This window comes from Strigops habroptila, chromosome 8 (assembly GCF_004027225.2).
Source record: "Strigops habroptila isolate Jane chromosome 8, bStrHab1.2.pri, whole genome shotgun sequence".
Lineage (NCBI taxonomy): Eukaryota > Metazoa > Chordata > Aves > Psittaciformes > Psittacidae > Strigops > Strigops habroptila.
Genome location: NC_044284.2, coordinates 13,431,072 through 13,450,614, shown reverse-complemented (window position 1 = coordinate 13,450,614; position 19,543 = coordinate 13,431,072). Strand labels below are relative to the sequence as shown.

The 19,543-nt window shown below is 36.0% G+C and overlaps 1 protein-coding gene across 9 annotated transcripts in view; it reads right to left on the bottom strand.

Moving 5' to 3' along the window:
• Positions 1–506: 506 nt before the first annotated feature.
• The window catches only part of NTNG1 (netrin G1), a 161,579-nt gene continuing 142,542 nt past the window's right edge, over positions 507–19,543 (bottom strand). For all 9 annotated transcript variants that reach the window (XM_030495688.2, XM_030495684.1, XM_030495691.1 and 6 more), the window contains one exon: positions 507–1,736. In XM_030495688.2, coding sequence (XP_030351548.1) covers positions 1,510–1,736 — 227 coding nt within the window. In that variant the 3' untranslated portion in view covers positions 507–1,509. The remainder of the gene's footprint in view (positions 1,737–19,543) is intronic.

The window sequence follows — 19,543 nt, the reverse complement described above, 5'->3', positions numbered from 1 at the left end:
TTCTTCTAAATATTAAATTTGACTTTATTAAAAGTTAAATCTTGGCTTTTTTTTTTGTAATTGCTGCTGGTTTTGCAGTTTCTTAGGCAGACTAGCACATATATAAACATATCATTTTAATGAAGCTTTTGGAGAAACAATATAAGCTGTGGCTATATCTACTTCATTACTGCCAGAACCCACAAAAATGGAGTGAATTAAAGACTAGCTTCTGTAATACATTGTAAATTAGACTTGGAATAATTTCTGCGATGAATCGAGGAGCAAAGATGAGAACTATTCAAATTTTCATACTTTTTCCAAGCTTGGGACTTGACAAAATCTTCCTCAAACAAATGACTCCCTTTACGTTTAAAATTATTTGCAAAAATAATGACAGTAGTAAAAATGAAACCAGGTTAGATTGTTATAATTTCCACTGTTGAATCTATTTTTTAGGTGGAAAAAGGACCAAAATTTTTTTGTTTTCTAAAAAAGGCCTTAAGAAATAGCAGTACATCATCCTGGAACTGTTTATGCAGGAATTTTTATTCTTTGAAATCTTCCAGTGTTAAAGCAACAAGAAAACATTTAGAATGTCCTTTGGTGGAATCTTATTACACTTGTTATATATGTAAACTGATATTCTTTGATGCCAGCACGTTGCCCATACAGAGAAATCTCTGCACAATTAAATGAAAGGAAAAAGAAAAGGACTAAATAAAAAGTAATATTTTTCTCTTATCTGATTAGAATTAAATACATTAACAAATTGTCTGGTAACACAAATAGGCAATAATACAAAAAATCTACATTGTACATTATTTCAAGAAAAATAACTTCATTTGAATACAAAAGGATAAATACACTTTTTGTCCTATAGCCACTCTTGTACAGTAGGTGAACACAGCATCTTACTGATGCAGTGCTGCTAAGGTATACAAGGATATGACTGGCTTGAATTTTATTGAGGGGGCTGTTACACATGTGCATCACTAACATCAGACAAAGAAATCTTTCAACCAACAAGGGTTACAGAGCAACGTTCACTAAAGCACAGGAAAGGATTCAGGGACTGAAGCAGGCCAATATGGCAGCTTTTACAGATTTCCTTATACCCACAATGCACTGACAGCAAAGAATGCCTTTATTTGGTCGGTCCACACACTGGGCAGAGGTACAGTCGTGCATCATATAGGAGTAGCAAATGTTTTTCAGCTCCGATTCCCATCCTGGGGGCTGTCAAAGGTGTCTCAATCCTGTGTAAGCTTTGCATCTAGCATTGATTTGACAGACTAGGCAGCCACCGACTTGCCTCAAGTCAGAGGTGAACAGTCTTGACCCAGAGCCCTGCCCGTAACTGATTAATATGGCTTAGTTCAGTTAGGCCTTCTTAGTTTGTATGTGGTTCTTTTTTCCTCTCTTTTTTCCTTTTTAAATTTCAGTAGCAAACGTTTGGGTTTTGTTCTGTTTTCATGTGGCACATTCATTTGAAGTAGTCTGAATGTGATGCCATCAACCATTCGGAGTCTAGCATATGCAAAGCCCAGTTGCGCCTAGTAGAGCAGTCAGCAGTAATAGAGGCCTGTGTGGTGTTGCCCCCTGGCCAGAGTTTTGGCTGCAGCCTCCTGGATCCCTTTCACACTTCAACTTCTCGCATAAAATGCCAGTGTAAGCCGGAGGGCACTGGCATCGCACATTATTGATGCATGTTCCTCCGTTCTGGCAATGCAGTAGTTCATTGTCACATACATTTGCTGCAAAGATAGCAGGGAAGGGAGGGAAAGAAAAGGAGAATAAATTTAAGTCCATCTACAGGAGAAACTCTGCATTAAAACCATGAAATCACTACCTCTCTCCTCTTCCTGAGACATGTAAACAGGGGATGTGGGTTTTTTAAACATTTCAAGTATGAATTTTATTTTATTTGACATTCTCTCATCCCCGTCTCCCGCCCTTTTTGATTTAAGCTGTAGTCTTGTAGAACAATATAATTGACTTCAGACCACTGACTATGATAATATTAATGAATTAATATGAATTATGATTAATAATGAAAGAATATGAATATTAATACCTGCCTTGTGCCAGTGTGTGCTTTTTTATAGTTATTACTGTACTGGAACTGTAGGCGGGTGTGTTATTATTTGAAAGTGTCAACGTATCTAGAGCTTTTGGAAAACATGAGCGGTGGTTAAAACTGCAATGTAATTTTGCTGAAGTGAAAAGATCTGTATGAGAAGGGTGGGTTTTATAATTGAGAACTGCATGTACTAATGATCTGAAAAAATTATGCAAAAAAGAAGGCAAGCACAGGCAGGAAATTCTACACGCTATTTGATGGGGATTATATGATATATACATATGGAAATAAAAGATAATGTTGTTATTTCCATTACAGATCAAATATTGCTTCTTAATTAGATTTGCTACTTTGGTAACTATCATCTTTAAGCTATCTTAGATATTTTAGCTTGATATAACGACCTCAGAAGTCAGATTTGATAAGAGTTAAGAGAAAATAATACAGGCAAAAGTTTTATTGTATTTGAAAAATTGGCAGCTTTGCTTTACTTAATATCAGTTGAAATATTTCATTGGGTAAATATGTAGAGATATGACAAACATACTACTTAAATGTGTCAATCTCTGTTTTATTCCAGGCGATATCACTAGTAGAATGTGTGCTAGATTACAATTCTGTCTTCCATAGGAGAGGCAATCTTAGTAAAACTCACACCTACTATCTAGGCAGAATTTAACAGTAAAGATTTTCAAGCGGGAATTAGGGAAAGTTTATTTGGTTTAGAAATAGACTCAACATTATATGCTGTTTATGCATACCTTAGTCTAGAAATACCCTAAATAATTCAGAATAGGGAAAATATTGTTAATTTTGCTTTAAACATTGCTATTTATTGCTAAAAAGTACAATTTTATAAATGTTAATTTAGTTATTTTTTGAAAGCAACCTGAATATTCTGAGAACTAAAATTGAAACAGTGTAAGTTCTGAAGTGATGTGTTCCTACATAAATCTGTACAATTTTGTGCACCAGCTACCTTACTGATAATCTTACCTGTCCTGGCTTGCTTTAGAAAAATAATTTTCTCACTCTAGAAGGACTCTCTAACAACTGCTTTCTGATGTTCTGCATCCAAGTGGACCAAATAATAATGCAGTGTGTGTGAAACTGATAGGTGCAGTTGGGAGAAAACAGTTAAATGATCTTTTTCAGCAATTCCTTTAGCAAAGGTTTTTACTTTGGATTTAACGTTGTTGTCCATTTCTGAATTGTAATTTGAATATTAAGGTACAATGAACCACATATTACTGATGACAGCCATATGTCTGAATTCTAATGTTTTATAAATTACAAAAAATAGTGTTTATATTATGTACAAGGAATGGTAAATCACCACCAAAAAAATGTGATGAGATAAACAACCCAGAAAAATATAATGTTAACAGACTGAAAAAAATAACTCTATTTTAAAAGCCAATATTTGAGTTAGCTCTCTTGTAACTGAGGTTATGTATCTTTGAAGCTGACTTTATTCGTATTATATATATTTAGCCATATCGATGTGCAAAGTCAAAATACTTTATCTGATGGTACAGCTACTGTATCTGCTTGTCCTAGGCTACTTATTGCTGGGATGCTTCCTGCAATTCAGGCAATGAAAATGCAAAATATTTGTCCCATCAATAGTGACCATTGTTTGCCTTGAATAATGGAGTGGAATTCAATGGCTAATTAAATACCACTTCTTAAACAGCAGATGGTATATTTCACTTCGTGTTTGGCCTGGAATACATTATCCAAATTTTCCCAAGTATTCAGTAAACGAAATTTATTTTCCAATAGCCTTCCTATTTTTAAAATTATTTTGACAACTAAAGCCTGCTATTTTCAGAGGCCTACAGCCCAGATTCTGATCTGTAGTTACAGATTGCTGGAGATGGATGGCTGAGGTGATGTTTTGCTACGCGCTAACGCTTCTGCCTGACACACTGATGTAGGTTGCTATCAAATACCTCCAATCATTTCTGTCTACAAAATTCTGGATACAGTGTTATAGATGTTGATTTTTAATTCAGTCCATTTATTTCTCATTAGAAAGTTTTGTAAATGTACTTAAAGAAGGGAATGATCAAAAGGTTGTCATTCATTATTCTTGCATGATTTTAAAAGTTTGCCAAAGAAAGGCATTAAAGCAAAACCATATAGATCTTAATGTTCTCAGCATACTGCTACATAGCTGGAAATTCTTGAATTGTTAATCTTGTATTTGCACAGCCTCCTTTTCCTTAGTTTCATCCTTGCACACACACATGTACACACATATATGTATCATGTAGATAGCAACTGTGGTGATTTGGAAGTTAAATGAAACAATCTGAAAATGTTCTGAAATCCCATTATTTATTTTTGCCAATTTTGTTTTCCTTTTATTTTACCATTTCCACCTTCCTGAAAGCATGGTTAAGATTACTTTTAAAACTAATATTAACTAACTATTTTTATTGAGTTTAGGAACTGGATTAGCTATAACTAATAAGTGTAGCAGCATAAAGAAAAGTACTTGAACTGGAGCACTTTGACTGGAATTTAAAACAAAATTTATGCCTTAAACAAAAGTAGTCGACATGGTGCCAAGACCAAAGCAAGGCAAATATATTAAATCTTGTTATGAAAATTATGTTTCTAATGTTAACACAGTATTTTTTTAGGATATGTGTTATATCGTATTTCATAATTGGCTCTAGGCTTTACTTGGTGAAGGCAGTGACCTGGGAGCTGTTGAGGAGGGGACAAAGGGCAAGGACCTTGCAGACCCCTTGTTCTGTATCGAAGCCCAAAGAGAGTTGCTGGTGCTGGTGTGTGCTGGTGGGGCTGGTGGACCCCCAGCCTGTGCATGGCCCTTGACCTTTTCATTTCCCCAAGCAGCAGGAGCAGTGAGCCTCACAAAACAGGGCTTTCTTGCCCACTGTACGCCTCTTACCTTTTCCTGCCTGACATGCCTTTACCCCCTATACTTCAAGCAGTCAACTATTGCCTCCACTGCTGAGAGGTGTTGAACAAGCTCTGCCTTATCTTCGTCATTAAAAGTAACAGTAATGAAAAATCAGTTTGAATTAATCTGAAAGGTATCAAGGTCTGATCGAAGAACGAAACAGAGAAGTGATGCAAGTGAAAGAACTAATTCTGAAGTAACCACACATGACTATTAAGACTGGTGTGGTTGAACTAGCTGTGCGTTTGCGGGTAGATCTTTATTATTAGAAGACAGGAAATAAAACTGATCATTAAGAAGCAAAACAAGGATATCTGATTTGCCTTGGAGAGCTTTGCAGGTCGTTTTGGGGGATATTTCTGAGCACAGTCTCCAGATCTGTGCTACTGTGGGAAATGAAATATTTAAAGTAAAATATAGGAAAATTTTTAACGTTATTTTCAGAATTCACCAATTTACAATTTAAGCTATGGTCTGACTATGGGATCCTTAAAACACTATACAAAGAAGACAGAAAAAAGCCACATGTCAAAATGGATAGCTATTTGAAGCTTTTCTGTCCTTGGGGCAACCCCTGCTCCTCACCCTCAAACCAACAAACCTATGCAATTAGTAAGAGAGATTATTTTTAATTAAAATGTAAACATGTTTTCCAAAGTAATCATTAATAAAATACTGAAGCCTCTTTTTTAGGATAATACCACTATGAGTGATGATGAAAGATGCCTTGCCACAAGTCATAAAATATTCTTGATTTGAAATTCCAATGTTATTACATTTGAAAATGGAACAAAAAAGGAAAACAAGAGGGAAATATCCAGTTTTTCAACCAGCTAGAGCAGTTCAAGGGGAAAGTGTTGTGCTAGTGTTTCATAGAGTTTATATTGGATGTTAGACGAAATGTATTGAGAGTAGCATAGTTGTCTGAGAAATGTCTACTTTCCTCTTAAATGCTCAAATCTGAGTAATACATGAAAATTTCTGAGGCTGATCAAAACTCAACTTTAATACCTTTGCAGCTTCTTGAAAGAAAAGAGATAGATAGCTGTGGTTGGTTTTATTCTAAAGCAGCAATATAGACACAGTAACACAAATGGAAGTCTTATTCTCTTCGATCTGGTGGGCCACCTCAGGCACAGCATTGTGCTGCTGGCTTATGTTCTTTCCAGTTACTGTGGGCAGCTTCAGAGCACATGCCCAGGGCTTTTGGTCTGCCTGCTGTTCAGACAGAAAAACAATACTCTATTGGACTTAAATAAAATTCCTTTTACCCTCTTGTCTTTCACAAAGATCACCCAAGAGGGGCGAAAATAAATTCTATACCTTCCTTTGTGCTGCCTTAATTTTTGTACAGCTTGCCTAAAGCAGCATCTTTTTCAGGTGGGTCAGCCACATGAAGATGAGAAAGTACAGGCTATTGACTTAAAGAAAGAGAAATGAATGTATTCAAAAGGACATCTTTTTTGATCTGGGATAGGTGGCGTTCTCTTTCTGCATCAAAACCTGGCTTTATTATGAAATTTTCATTGTTTGTGGGAACAGCATAAAGACCATTAATGATAAAGTCACAGAAAGAAAATTTTTATTAGATGTCCTTGCTTCCTTTCTTGAATTCTGAAGTCTTTCATTTCAAGCAGTGTTTTGTATGATCTCTCCCATCACTGTGTTTCTTCACTGTGCTCTTTTTGCAGTTATCATTTGTTACAGCCTTCTCTCTCCCTCTCTCTCTTTTAAAAAAACTATTTCTTCACTTTTCTCCTTTTTGTCTCCCAGATCACGAGTGTTATAGTCCCTGGATAGGTTGGTGAGTTGACAGCTCTGAATATATTATACAACATTTTGGTCTATTCTAAAGCACTGGTGCAAGCTTTGACCCTACTTCTACTGCAGCGAATTTCCCATACTGTTCATCAGTAGTTTGTGCGAATGACACTACTGAAATCATAAGAAGTTTTTGACCTTGAATTCTGCCATTGTTCATAACATTGAAAGAACACAGGTTTAGTGGCTGAAGAAAGTATTCTTGGCTCTTCCCCCCCCCCCCCCCCCCCCTTTCCCCCAATGCATCTATTTCCTTGGTACTTTTTATTTAGTTAAGAGTGTTATTTGAATTCACCTATGAGGAAGTTTTCAACACACATGATAACAGAATATTCTACCTCGGCATAATAAGCAGGTAAAAAACCAAGTATAGTGAAACCCATGTTTTCAGTAATGATGTTCCTAGGTAGCTTCAATACATGCGGTAGTTGTCTATATAGAGAGAGCTGTGAACAGCACATTGAAATGCCATGAAAAAATTAGGAAGTTTCATGTCACTACATAAATAAGTTCAGTAAATTGAGGTGGAGCACAAGCGATTTCTTGTCAAATACAGAATTAGTTCCTATGAATACTATAAAGATTCTGTAGCCAACATGCATTATTCTCTAAATATGTGATCATTTAATCAATAAATGATAAGAATAATAACAGAATATAAAGGATATTGAAACAAATGAGGAAGCTTGTGTGGATGCCTAACAAGAATATGGACGTTTACACATACATATAGCAAACATGCACAAGAAAACCTCTGCAGTTGTGAAGGTATTTGTAACATTTTTCTCACAGTTTTTCAGATAGACACTAATGGAATTGGGGAATGCAAACCATTTAGTCTGTTTCAAATGCAAAGGTTTAGAATTGTTTCCAATTGTATCAGAATAGGAGTGACCACAATCAGTATATTTTCAAATTGCCAGATTTAGAGACAAATCATTTCCATTATTTGGAAACAATCCTAAAAATACAAAATATACTTGTTATATGTTAAAGATTTCTATGTGGAGCTCCACTGGCTCATGAGATTTCAGCGAGATAAAGTAAATATTAGGAATAAGGATATAGGGGCATGGGGAAAACTTCAGAAAGGTTACAACTATTGCTGTTACAATTAGTGTTGCACAGCACATGACAAAACCTCAAATTTTTATAACTTAAGTATCTTATTCATTTAAATAACCAGTAGCTAATAACTGAATTGGAGGGTTTTTTACTTTGATTTCTCCCATGCCTGTCTTCCAACTAGATCTACTGTTAGATTATTATTAGAATTTCATTTATTGTTACCAGTTACAGTTACTGCTAAATGGTTTTTTAATGTTTTCCTACCGTGAATACACGTGCCAGTGTTGATCAGACTTCTTCAGTGGATTTAAACCACAGACGTACCTTATATGCAAACCAGCTCTTTTAAATGAGATATTCATAATGATTTTTTTTTTTTAAAGTGTCCCTAATTCAACATTTGCTGTAGTAAGTTCAGTAAAACTATCTTAGGATACTGTCAAATTGAGACAAGGTAAATGCTTTGATAGCATGAAAAGAAAACTGGTTTGTGCTTATCTATCAAGGCACATTCTGAAGTTAAAATAAATCAGCGTAGACAAGTTACAAGCCTAAAGCATATCCTACTGTGTCAAAATTACAGTCATAAAATGACGAACGTTAATACAAAGATCTCTGGTGCAAAGTTGAAACAATGTTGTGATTGATCATATTGCCAAGAATACAAGGGAATAAGCATTGACCAAGTGAGAGTAGTTTGTAAAGGCAGACATCTCCATCTTAACTTGTCTTAGAAATGCCTGTTAGAGGCACAATTGAAATGATGTTTGATTTTATTTTTTTTTTTTTTTAATCAGACCAGTTGTATTAAGTCATCAAGAGGGTAAATTACAAGGTGGGTAATGGATATACTGTGTTTGCTGAAAATTTCTGGTAGTATTTTTAGATTTTTTTGCCTGTTCTTTCTGCACAATTCTCACTTCAAAGCTAAGGCAGTTCTAATCAAATTGCAGGAAAAGTCTTTAGTTTCTACAAGATGCATCTACTATGCAGTTCTCCCCAGCGCACAGCCACAGAATGGTGATTCCTCTCTCCTGTAAATGGGTACCAATTTATCCTAGCATCCACATGGGTGAGCTTAGTTGATTATGTTTCACTACTGAATGCACAAAATCTTCTACAGAACAAATTTTACTTTAACCACGGTGTAAGGATAGCAGAGATAGAAAGTTACTCAATTTCACAGGTTGTGTCTATGCTTTCTCATTTTCCATCTCTATCCTTAATCTAAAATCCTTGGATTTAACTAATAAATGATAATGAGAAGCAAGAAGTCTGTCAAAAGGACAAGGGGGAGAACTGAATTTTGGAATTGATACTCTAGCATAACAGAGAAGCCATGGCAGCTTTGGTAGAAACAGCAGAAGACTGCTGTTAAAATGTCTGGAAACAAATATAGATTTAGTTATCTAAGAATTATGGTTGAGAGAATACCTTCCAATCTTCTTTTGTTTCAGGAAATGATTGATTAACCTTTCAGTTTTCTGATTTTTGATGGTTCCAATTTTATACTTCTTCAAAAGAGGCTGATTCCCAAAATGGGGGGAAAAAATTCCCCATACTCTATTGCTTTGCTTATGGAGGAACACCACTGAATTGGTATGACCCTCATCATATTTTAAAATAATCTCAGTAGAGCAATAAGCTACATGATAACTTTAGTTGCTCACAAGGGACTACATACCCCTATCATTCATATTCCACTTACAAAGTTGTAAGCTGCAGTGCCATTATTTCTATCTTCCTAGAGATAAATGAACATTCTTATATGATCTGTCACCTCTTTCCTTAACTAGGAAGAGAAGCAATTGAAACTACAGGGGGTTTTTGTTTAATACCAACAGCAAGGTCAGGGTTTGGATGTAACCACTATCAATAAAAACTGGCTAAGCACAAAAACTCCTCAGATACAGAAAATGAAGTGGTCATTAAAAGGCCCTGTGAACACTTGGAAGGTGGCATTTGGTTCCTAAATACAAGCAGTTACTGCCATTAATGGTGCCAGAGAGCATTTCAGACACTTACATGGGACTGGCAGGTGTGTCTGAAGACCTATGAGAGATTTAGATTTGTGGCAGAGGTGGTAGGAGGCCTGCTGGGGGGTGCCTCAGGCAGCTCCTGTTGCCCTGTGTGTGCTGGCAGGCTCTAGCTGCTGTGGGCAGTCTCCTGCCTCCAGGCTCTCCACCTGGCACATATCTTCCCTGCCTGTGTTTGACATTGGCTCTGATCCAGTGGAGCTGTGCAACACTGGACATGGCTTTTGTGGAAACCACTAAGCTGTGAGCAAGGGCTGTGGAAAGCTTCACTGGAGGCTTCCACTCAAACACCCTCTGCCCACCAGCCCAGGAGTGCATTTGGACTCTGGTCCTTGCCTTGGTCCTTGCCTGAGTGACCTGGTGGGCTCAACCCACCCTGGCCTTGCATCTCCTGGTGTGACCCCAGAGCTGCTTCACCCCTAGAGGTTGGTCTAGCACTCTGCAGGCTGCGTGCAACTGACCCTGTTACTGCTCTGCTCACCTGGCTGGGAAGCTCCCTGCCCTGCTGCTCCCCATCCCTCGCCCACTATTTCGTTCCTGGTCCTGTCTCCTCCTGGAACAACCAACTGCCATTGTTCAGTGCACTAGACACTTGTGGTCAAGCAGTTCAGTTCTATCCAAAAAGTTAGCAGGAGGGCTTTGCCTGAACAGCAGCATTTTGAGCTTCATGCATGACAACAGTATTTTCCTCAAAGTTCCCAAGAACTATCAAACAGATCTGCAACAAGTATTGCTTTTACAGAGCACAAAAAGGCAGAAGAAAGCCTGCAGAGCAAACTGAAGTAGGCGCATGCAAAGGTCAGCAATTCAATTATGAATTATACAAAAGGTTGAATGTTCTTGCATCCTTAGCTGCTAGGGTTTTTGACTTGCAATAATGTTTTGGACAGAAAAGGATGCAAATGATTTCTCTTTTTTTTAACAAAGACAGAAGTTTCTCTTCCTGCCATTCTTCCCAATGAATGCTGCATTGAAGACTTTCAAAATCTACGAAACAGTCCCACACGTTTATTACTTTGTTGGGCAGCAAAATCAGAGAATATAATCACGACTAGAAATACTTCTTAATGACTTAGGGAATTAGAATAATTCTAATAATTATTTTCCTTTTTTTAATGTTAATAATGATATTAATCCCACAATAGTCCTAATCTGAGGACAAATACTGGATGATTGAGATATCCTCAGAACATCTGCATGGCCCTGGATTGTAGAGTTCTTTATAGACAAAATTATTTCATAGAGCTGTTGAGAACTTTAAGATTGAATCGTAATCTTATTTAATGACAGTATTTTTTAAAAAATATTCCCTCCTAATTTTTTGCTCCCAAAATATGTGATTCATCTGTGCACGTGTGTACTTTCTGGCAATTTGAGCAAAAGTGTTTATGATGTGTTTGTTAAAAAGGAGGAGACTAATGAGCTACTGTGTTAGCTTAACATATGACCTCATCTGAGTGTTAATAAAAAGCTAGATTTTTAATAATCAGTTTAGTAACACTTGGAAGGAGTTAGGATTGTTTTTCAAATTTTATTTTACAATACTTACTGTTTATAATGAACATTGTGTTGAAAAATTCTTTGAATTCAAAATAACAGCTTTGTAATGGCTATTTTTTTAAAGCAGACTTACTTGTATTTATTTTTTACACAGAAAATGTTATATTCATGTCATGTGAAACTTTGAACAGTGCTCTTCTAAAGTTATTTGTAATCAAAAATAATTTGAATATTGCAAACTTTCTTCTCGCTATTTTGGCTTAAAGCCAATTGCACGGAGCATTTTGAAAAATTAGTAACAAAATCTACTGGAAATGTATGTTATGATCAAGTTCTAAACTACATAAAGCAGTGTTTGTAACGGAAATATCAGCAATCTTTAATTGCACTATAATATATGTCAAAGATATTAAAATGGAATGGGTGTGTAACTAAAAAAAGGAAGTCACGTAAGTGTGACTCATAAATAGCTATGTTACAGTGAACATAGGTAAAGCCAGGTTTATATTTGTATGTCATTATGTATTCCTCTTGTGTGCATTTTTCAAAATAGAGAGATTTAAAATACCAGGATAATATTCCACTATAGGAGACCAAAACACCAATGTGCAAAATAAATGGCATAGCACCTCTCAGGAGATGCACATTCAATTTATGTAAACATTAGTTACAATGCAAAGCTAAAGGTAAAACATTTATATAGTTCTTACAAAACATATGAAATGTAAGGGATATATTTTTTTTTTTTTTTTTTTTTTTGTTAAAGCAACAGTGCTGGGAATCAGATCTTCTTACTGAATCTACACTGATTTCTTGTTTTGAATGTGGATGAAATGCTTCAGAGTGCTTTTGTTGAGCTAGCTCTAGAATGGGGATAAAAACACTGCCCTGTAGGTGTCTCAAAGCTCTTCAGAGTAAGTTGTTATTGCCAGTGAACAATGGAGAAGTTGAGGCCAAGGAAAGTCAAATGTTCTGCCTATGCTAACAAAAGAAGGGAACTACCACAGGTCTTGAGAATTCCAGTTCTATTTACTAGATTGTACTGTCTATTAGATAAATGCAGCAGCACGGTTAATTATTGTTTCCACGGGAGTTTGGAGATTCTCAGGTATAAAAAGGCTTATAAACTATCAAGCTTCGAAAAGGAATATGCATGCTTGTTTGCTTATGTGTGATATGCAGTTGTATAAGATACTTAAATATTCTGACAATTAGAAATACTGATATCATGTGTGCTACCTCCTTCTATTCTCACCTGTCACAACTTTAGCAGCTTCATATTCATATATTTGGAACGTGGTAAAGATTTTCAAATGTTTTTTATTCCCTCTGCTTTATCTTGGTCTTTAAAAATATATCTGCTATTGTGTATTTTTAATTATTACAGTAAAATTAAAAATTATGCTCAACAGACAGATTCTTATATCATTATTCCTTTCTGAGATATACTGGATGATAGTAAGCTCTCCTGTAAGTGGGTTTTTAAATGGTGTAATGCTTTACTTTCCTCCTCTTTTCATCGGAATGCCAATAAGATGACTCAAACAGCTGGCATGTAGCACTAGACGAAAATGGGAACTAATAAATTAATGTATCAAATAATTATAATTAAAGTTACTAGCTGCTTCATGATAGTTTTCATCAACAATATTTATTGCTACACACAGACTTGCTTTAAGTATCATTGTGCATTTATCTTGATGTTAGAGCAGCTACTAGATGGAAAAACACAGGTAATAGGTGCTCACTTTCCAGCACAATCCTTTTCAGGCACACTAGTTTTTCTGCAATGTGCTGCACAGGTTTAAGTAATGTGATAGACTTTGCCAGTGAAAACACATTTTAAACTGACTTGTAATACCACATCATTCAGCAAAAATGTCAAAATATGTTCACACCAAAATACTAAGTAACTGTCTTTATCTAATTATATTTCCCCTTAACAGCATTTCCAAGGCCCTGATTAATTTATTTGTCTTTTCAGAAGCAATGTTTTGATAAGTACACAGTTATAATCCATAATTCATTATTGCACATTGACCTATACAGATGAAAACTGCATATAGGCAACCTACATATTTTTCACAATATTATTATTCAGGCTACTACTAGAAAGTTATCACAGTAGTAACAGGATTGCACTAATCTGATTTTATCAACTCTACAGTTTTGCTACAATGTAGAAAACATCTTAATAACAACAGACCTGGCTCAGACTTAGAAAGACAGCACTCAAAGTGTGTTTATTTGGGTTAATGTCTGAAAAGTTCTTTCTACATGCATATGAACTAAAGATAATGAATCTAAACATGGTTGTTGATAGTGCTTACTACGACAGAATGTTAATTCAGGATATTAAAAAGTCCAGAGTTAAAAGATTCTCATGAGTAAGTTTCCCTCTGTGCTCGATATGGCTCTTGCATTGCTTTTGACATGCTGATTAACACACTTACATTTCTGTTTATCTCTCCTAATACACAAAGGTGTTAAAATTTAATAATTAATGAAGACTGAAATAACCTGAGATCCTCAAGGAATAGGTAACTGCAAAGTATGATTTCACTTCAGTGTACTTGTTTTATTTTATTTAAAATTATTTTCTCCAAGTTTTAGATTGCCAAGTCACGCCAGAGTTGAAAAATAACAAAAATATCACCATTAATGCAGACAAAAAACCTTATAACCAGTGTGTTATATATTCCTAAAGATACATTGTATCAATACCCTTAAACTTCATGATGAAAAGAAGTAATTATGTTACTCAAAAAGTCTTCCACTCACACATAAGGCTGAAAAGCCAAGACCTTGGTAATTTTCTCATATTCCTGAGAAGCAGTGTATGTAATAGTGTTACAAACTCATATACTCACCTTCAGTTTAGAGAAGAATCACACAAGAAATGCTCAATTTTTATTAAAATGTACTTCTAGAATGTTGTATATTCTTTTAAAACATGATATCTGTCTATATTTAAAAACATAACGTCCATTTCTTAGTAGAACTCTCTGAGAAAATGGAAACGGATTTCTGCTAAACAGAATTTGGATGACGAAGCTGTTCTTCCTGACAAGTTTATCTCCTCAGGTCCAGTTCGTTCTTCTGTCCCCAGCCACTCCCCATACTTATCCCTGCCTTACATAACCCGAACCCCCACAAATCCAATAACATGCTGGTCCTTCCCTTTCAGCGGCCTTGGTAACGACGGCAATGGAAATCTTACTCCTCTGATTACAACTCCTCCAGAACTGTTTGTGTTCTTTTACATTTCTCCTATGGTGGGAGCTGGTGTTTGCCGCGTGCCTGTGTAGAGTGCCAGCTGATGGGTGCACATGATACTGGAGGATGAAAAAAGGCTGTAATTCCAGGTAGGTTGACTTTTTGTAGGACTGGTCTATGCCTGGACTCTTGAGAGGGGTCAAACACTGAGGCCAAGCACCAAGCCTTCTCCTGCTTAATAAAGTCACACGGCAAGCATGGCTAGGCAGCGTTTAAAGCCAACCTCCACACAGACATGCCATCTTTGGCAGCAGTGACTAGGGCATGGCTCCTGCTCAGGTTTGAAACATGGGCCCAGTGAAGTGAGAGCATGAGAGGAGTGTGAAATGAAAGGTTTTATGTTGCCTGTGTGAGACAGCATTTTTAAAGTGATAACATGGCAGATCTGAGTGGGACGATGGTTTTCTGAAGACTATAAGAAAGCTACAGAATAAGTAGCTGTTAAGCTAAAAGAGAACGATGAGTGCTAAAGGGAAGTGGTTGGAACTGGAACAGAGGGGTTTGGGCCAAAGCCAGGATGAGTGGGAGGAGGTGAGGAGGTGCTCAACACATCTTAGCTGGCTCACTGTTTTGTATTTGCAAAACAGTCAAGGTCTTCTAATGCTGTAGAGCAGCGTGGGCTGCAGCGTCATCACTAAGTTGTCATGTTGCCACTGAATAAGAGAGAAGATATAACTGGAGTACACTTCTCTAAGCATCTTCTCATTGTGTTTTAAATGGGTAATGGTTTTGCATGAACTAGCAAGACTCTCAGGTTGCTGCAGAAAAATTATAGCAGTATATGGCTTTATTTTGATATGTGGTGTAATCTTGACCCAAATTTTCAAACCTTTGCAGAAGTTATGCTGTGTACATGCAGCCTTTCATGTTTCTCCCCAGTTGTGTACCAAATGGTATGTGTGCATATGTAATTTGAGGCTATTCAAAACATCTGGCTCAATTTGTAATACACTATTGTAATCTGTCTGTAAATATATGCAGAATAGGATGCTTTTTTGAGAACTGAAGCCTCCTTGCAGAGAGCTGCGCTTTCCTGCATAATGTCAACATAATGGGGTTGATTTAAGGATGCTGCGTTTCGCTTTCAGTATGAATTTCCTTGCACTAACAGCCTCAGTTTAAATCTCATTGTCAGATTGTCCTGTTCTTGAAACCAGTAGGAAGGAAGCCAGGTTTTTGAACCTCATGAGAGTAACTTGTTCTCCTTGGACGCTAGTCAGTGCTTATTGCCTGACTATCAAAATGCAGCTTCAGCTCTTTCTTTAGAGCTACGTGTGGTGAAACTCTCTTTACTCTCCTTGGAAATGAAATTCTAAACTCTTCAAAGTAAGAGTCCTATTTCGAGTATCTTCTGGCTTAAAAAGGAAGTTCATTTCCCATTTAAAGCATGTGTAACATTTAGAGCTTAGTGATGCAGCATCTCATTAACAGAACACCCTGCTGAATTGTCTCCTGTGGACAGCTCTTTCTATACTGAGGGTACTGGAGGTGTTTGTTCCTTCTGCACCTGTCAGTGTATATAGGGACTGGTTAGTGTATGTGGGCAACAAAGCTGCTAGTTCTTTTGATTATAGCACTTGTGTATCTCTGACCTATAGCTGCTTGGTGCTATTTCTTAAGGCTAGCCTACATAATTATTCCAGGAGAATTTCTCCTCCAAAGAGATTATGGCTGAGTTCCTTATAAATTAGCAGTTTTGAAGTACAAGAACAGATTCTTGGGTCCATTAGAAAAGCCTTAAAAATTAAGCAAGAAATAGAGTAAGAAGAGAAGGTAGCACTTAGGTGTCAGAGAAAGGTAAAGGTGTCTTTGGTTGTTCAGATACTCAATATATGGCTTGGCCACTGGCTCCATAAGCTGGAGCAATATTTTGGTTTATCCACAGCCAGATTTTATTACACTTTGTTCTATATACATCTAAAGAATACACAGGGTTTCATAAATGTCTGAAAAGTGTGAAAGATTACTAAAGTTACTTCATTTTCTAAAAAGAAAAACCTTTTTTCTTTTTAGAAAAAAAAGGTTTTAGAAGGTTTTAGAAAACCTCCATTTTCTAAAAAGAAAATGAAGTAGGTAAATTGATCTGCAAACAGAAGTATAAATTAGAACATTGTCTCTAGATTCAGCCAGTGGCATCAAGTGTAATAGTTATGACATGGTTTTTCACTTCTATTGGACAAAAAGATATCGTTATTGGAAAGAAACAAAATACCATATAAAGAAGTACTTGCCCAAGCTGTAGTTATGAAAACACAAAATAGTTTTGGGCATAATGCCTTAAGCATTGTAGATCCCAGCTGTACATTGAAATCAGTGATGTTAATGAACACAGTCTCTTTAATATAATTATTTCAAGTTGATTTCAGTTATAAGTAATCTTCTATAGACATTAATCACCAACAATTAAATTACAATCACTCTCTTTCCCCTTCTCTTTAAAAATCTTTAAACTTCCAGCACTGTCACATCTTTCTCTTCTTACCTGATGATTATAGGTAAAAGTTTTATTAACAATTTAATTATTCTCTTTAGAAGCCAAGATAATTATAATGGGCTTGACTTGGATTCCATTAAAAGTCTCTTCTAATGATTTTGTCATTGACTGTAGTTCAATGTGAAAGAACAGTAGTTCGTAATCAACAAAATAATTTCTTAAAATTGTGCAGGGATGAAAGAAATTGAAATAACAGAACCGTTAGTATTTTACAGAATATCCTGGTGCTTTTGTATGGGCTATCAGTCTGCTCTAAATATATACTGGCTGAATCCCGTAAAGCTGCATTCACTTTCATAGCTGTTACTCGTATGAATAGCTTGACTAAAATTTGTGCTGCAAAGGGTAGTAGTCAAAGATCTGAGAAAAAGCTGGATGACATAAGATCAAGCTTTTGTTCCTGATTTTGTCATAGCCATGTTCCTTGTAGAAATATTTACTTGCATGCTTGACTTTAAGATGAATTTGAAGTTACTGGAAGGGTTAGTACATGCCTCAGGGGTACGGATCTAGGAGAAGAGATGATGATCATGTAAGCACTTACCAGAAAGAAATGCAAGGAGAAGCTAAAGGGGCAGAACACTTGCAGACGATTTGTTGAGCTGGTCATATGAGAGATGCAGAGTAAAGTGAGTATCAAAAAAACCAAGGACCACTATTTAAAAGGACTTTTATAAAAATTGAATTGTTAGCAGAGCAAAAGAAAACTTTATAAAGAAATATATTTAAAAATAATAAGTATGTTGAAAACTAATGTTGAAATTATGACAAAATGAAGGAAAAAGGAAAAAAGTACAGAGTTCCAAGAGTTTAGCTACAAGAACATGCTAAAGTACCAGGAAGACCAAAAATGATTGATACTGTACTGAAGGCATAAAAACTAGTTATTTTCTGTTTTTTTTGTCATCTAAACACATCAGAAGCAGAAACTTTCTAGGAAGTCTTTAGGGCAAATGAATGGTGTGTAAGGTAGAGAAGGGAGGGAAAAATTTACCAAGTATTACCTATGGAAAAGCTTTAGGAGGTTACCAGGCAACTCTGTGTTGATGGGGGCATGCTCAGTAGGTGTGTCTCAAAGTTTATACAAAGCAGTCTTAAAAAGATGGAACATAGTTGCATCAGATCACCAGAAACAAATAAATTGATCCAAGAATTTTGATAAAATACAGAAACCGATTCTTGTTACCTGTGATTTTACTAATTTAATTGCCAAGACAGGCTTGATTAACTACAAGGAGAGACTCTGACAGATGGGATTTTTATCAAGAGCTCCAAGGAGATTGAGAGGAACTAAAGACTAGCAAGTAAAACTTCTGCAGCAAGCAAGTTCATGGAAATTGTAACGAAGAATAGAATTAGCAGATAGATTAATGAGCATGATAAGCACAGAACTTACTGTGTCTGAACCTCCAGAAAGTATTTCACAAGATCCCTCAGCAGGGTTTATCAAAGAAACCAATAAGAGAGGTTTTTTGGTAGTTCTCCACCCCTCACCCCCCATGGAATAATCATGGATTCAATGATAGGAAACAGGGTAAGAATAAATATCAAAGACTACTACTCAGTCCTGTAAGAACTGTGTCAGGACTTACACGTGCAGAATTATGCTAGAGAAGTGAGTGAACAGCAGTGTAATAAAGTTTGTTCATGTTACAAAATTATTGTGGATGTAAAGACCTTCAGAAGAATTTCTAGGGTGCTGGGTGACAGCACGGTAAATGGTAGATGAAATTCGGTGTTCAGGAGTAACGCACCTCTTTAAGTACTTGGCTTTTACCATTTAGGAAAGGGACCTTAAGAGTAGTTCAAGGTATTTTTTGAAAATATTGTCTTAATGCTCTTTATCAGTCAGAAAAGCAAATAGATTTTTTTTTTAGAACAGGAGAAAAAAAAAAAGGGAAAACACCATAATGCCACCAAATGACTTCATGATGTGCCCATCTCTTGAACACTGCATCAAGTCCTGTGTATTGAAAATGTACTACCAAGAAGAGTAGAGAGAAATCATAGACATAAGCAGTTCTCGTAAAAGGAAAGATTAAACTGATTAGGCTTCTTCAGCATAAAAGAGAAGATAGACTGAAGGAAAATAAAATAGACATGATAAAATCACAAATCTTATGGAAAAGGCAAATTGGAAATGATTATTCATTTATTCTTATAACCACTTTCTCTCAACTAGGAACTAGGAAGTACCGAATGAAATTGTCAGTCATCCCATTAAAACAAAGATGACATCATTATTATTATTATTATTATTATCATCATCATCATAATTGTGAACTTAAGCTTGGGACATTTGGAAAACAAAAGTATAAACGTCTCAAGAAGTGATTAGGCAAATCAATGCA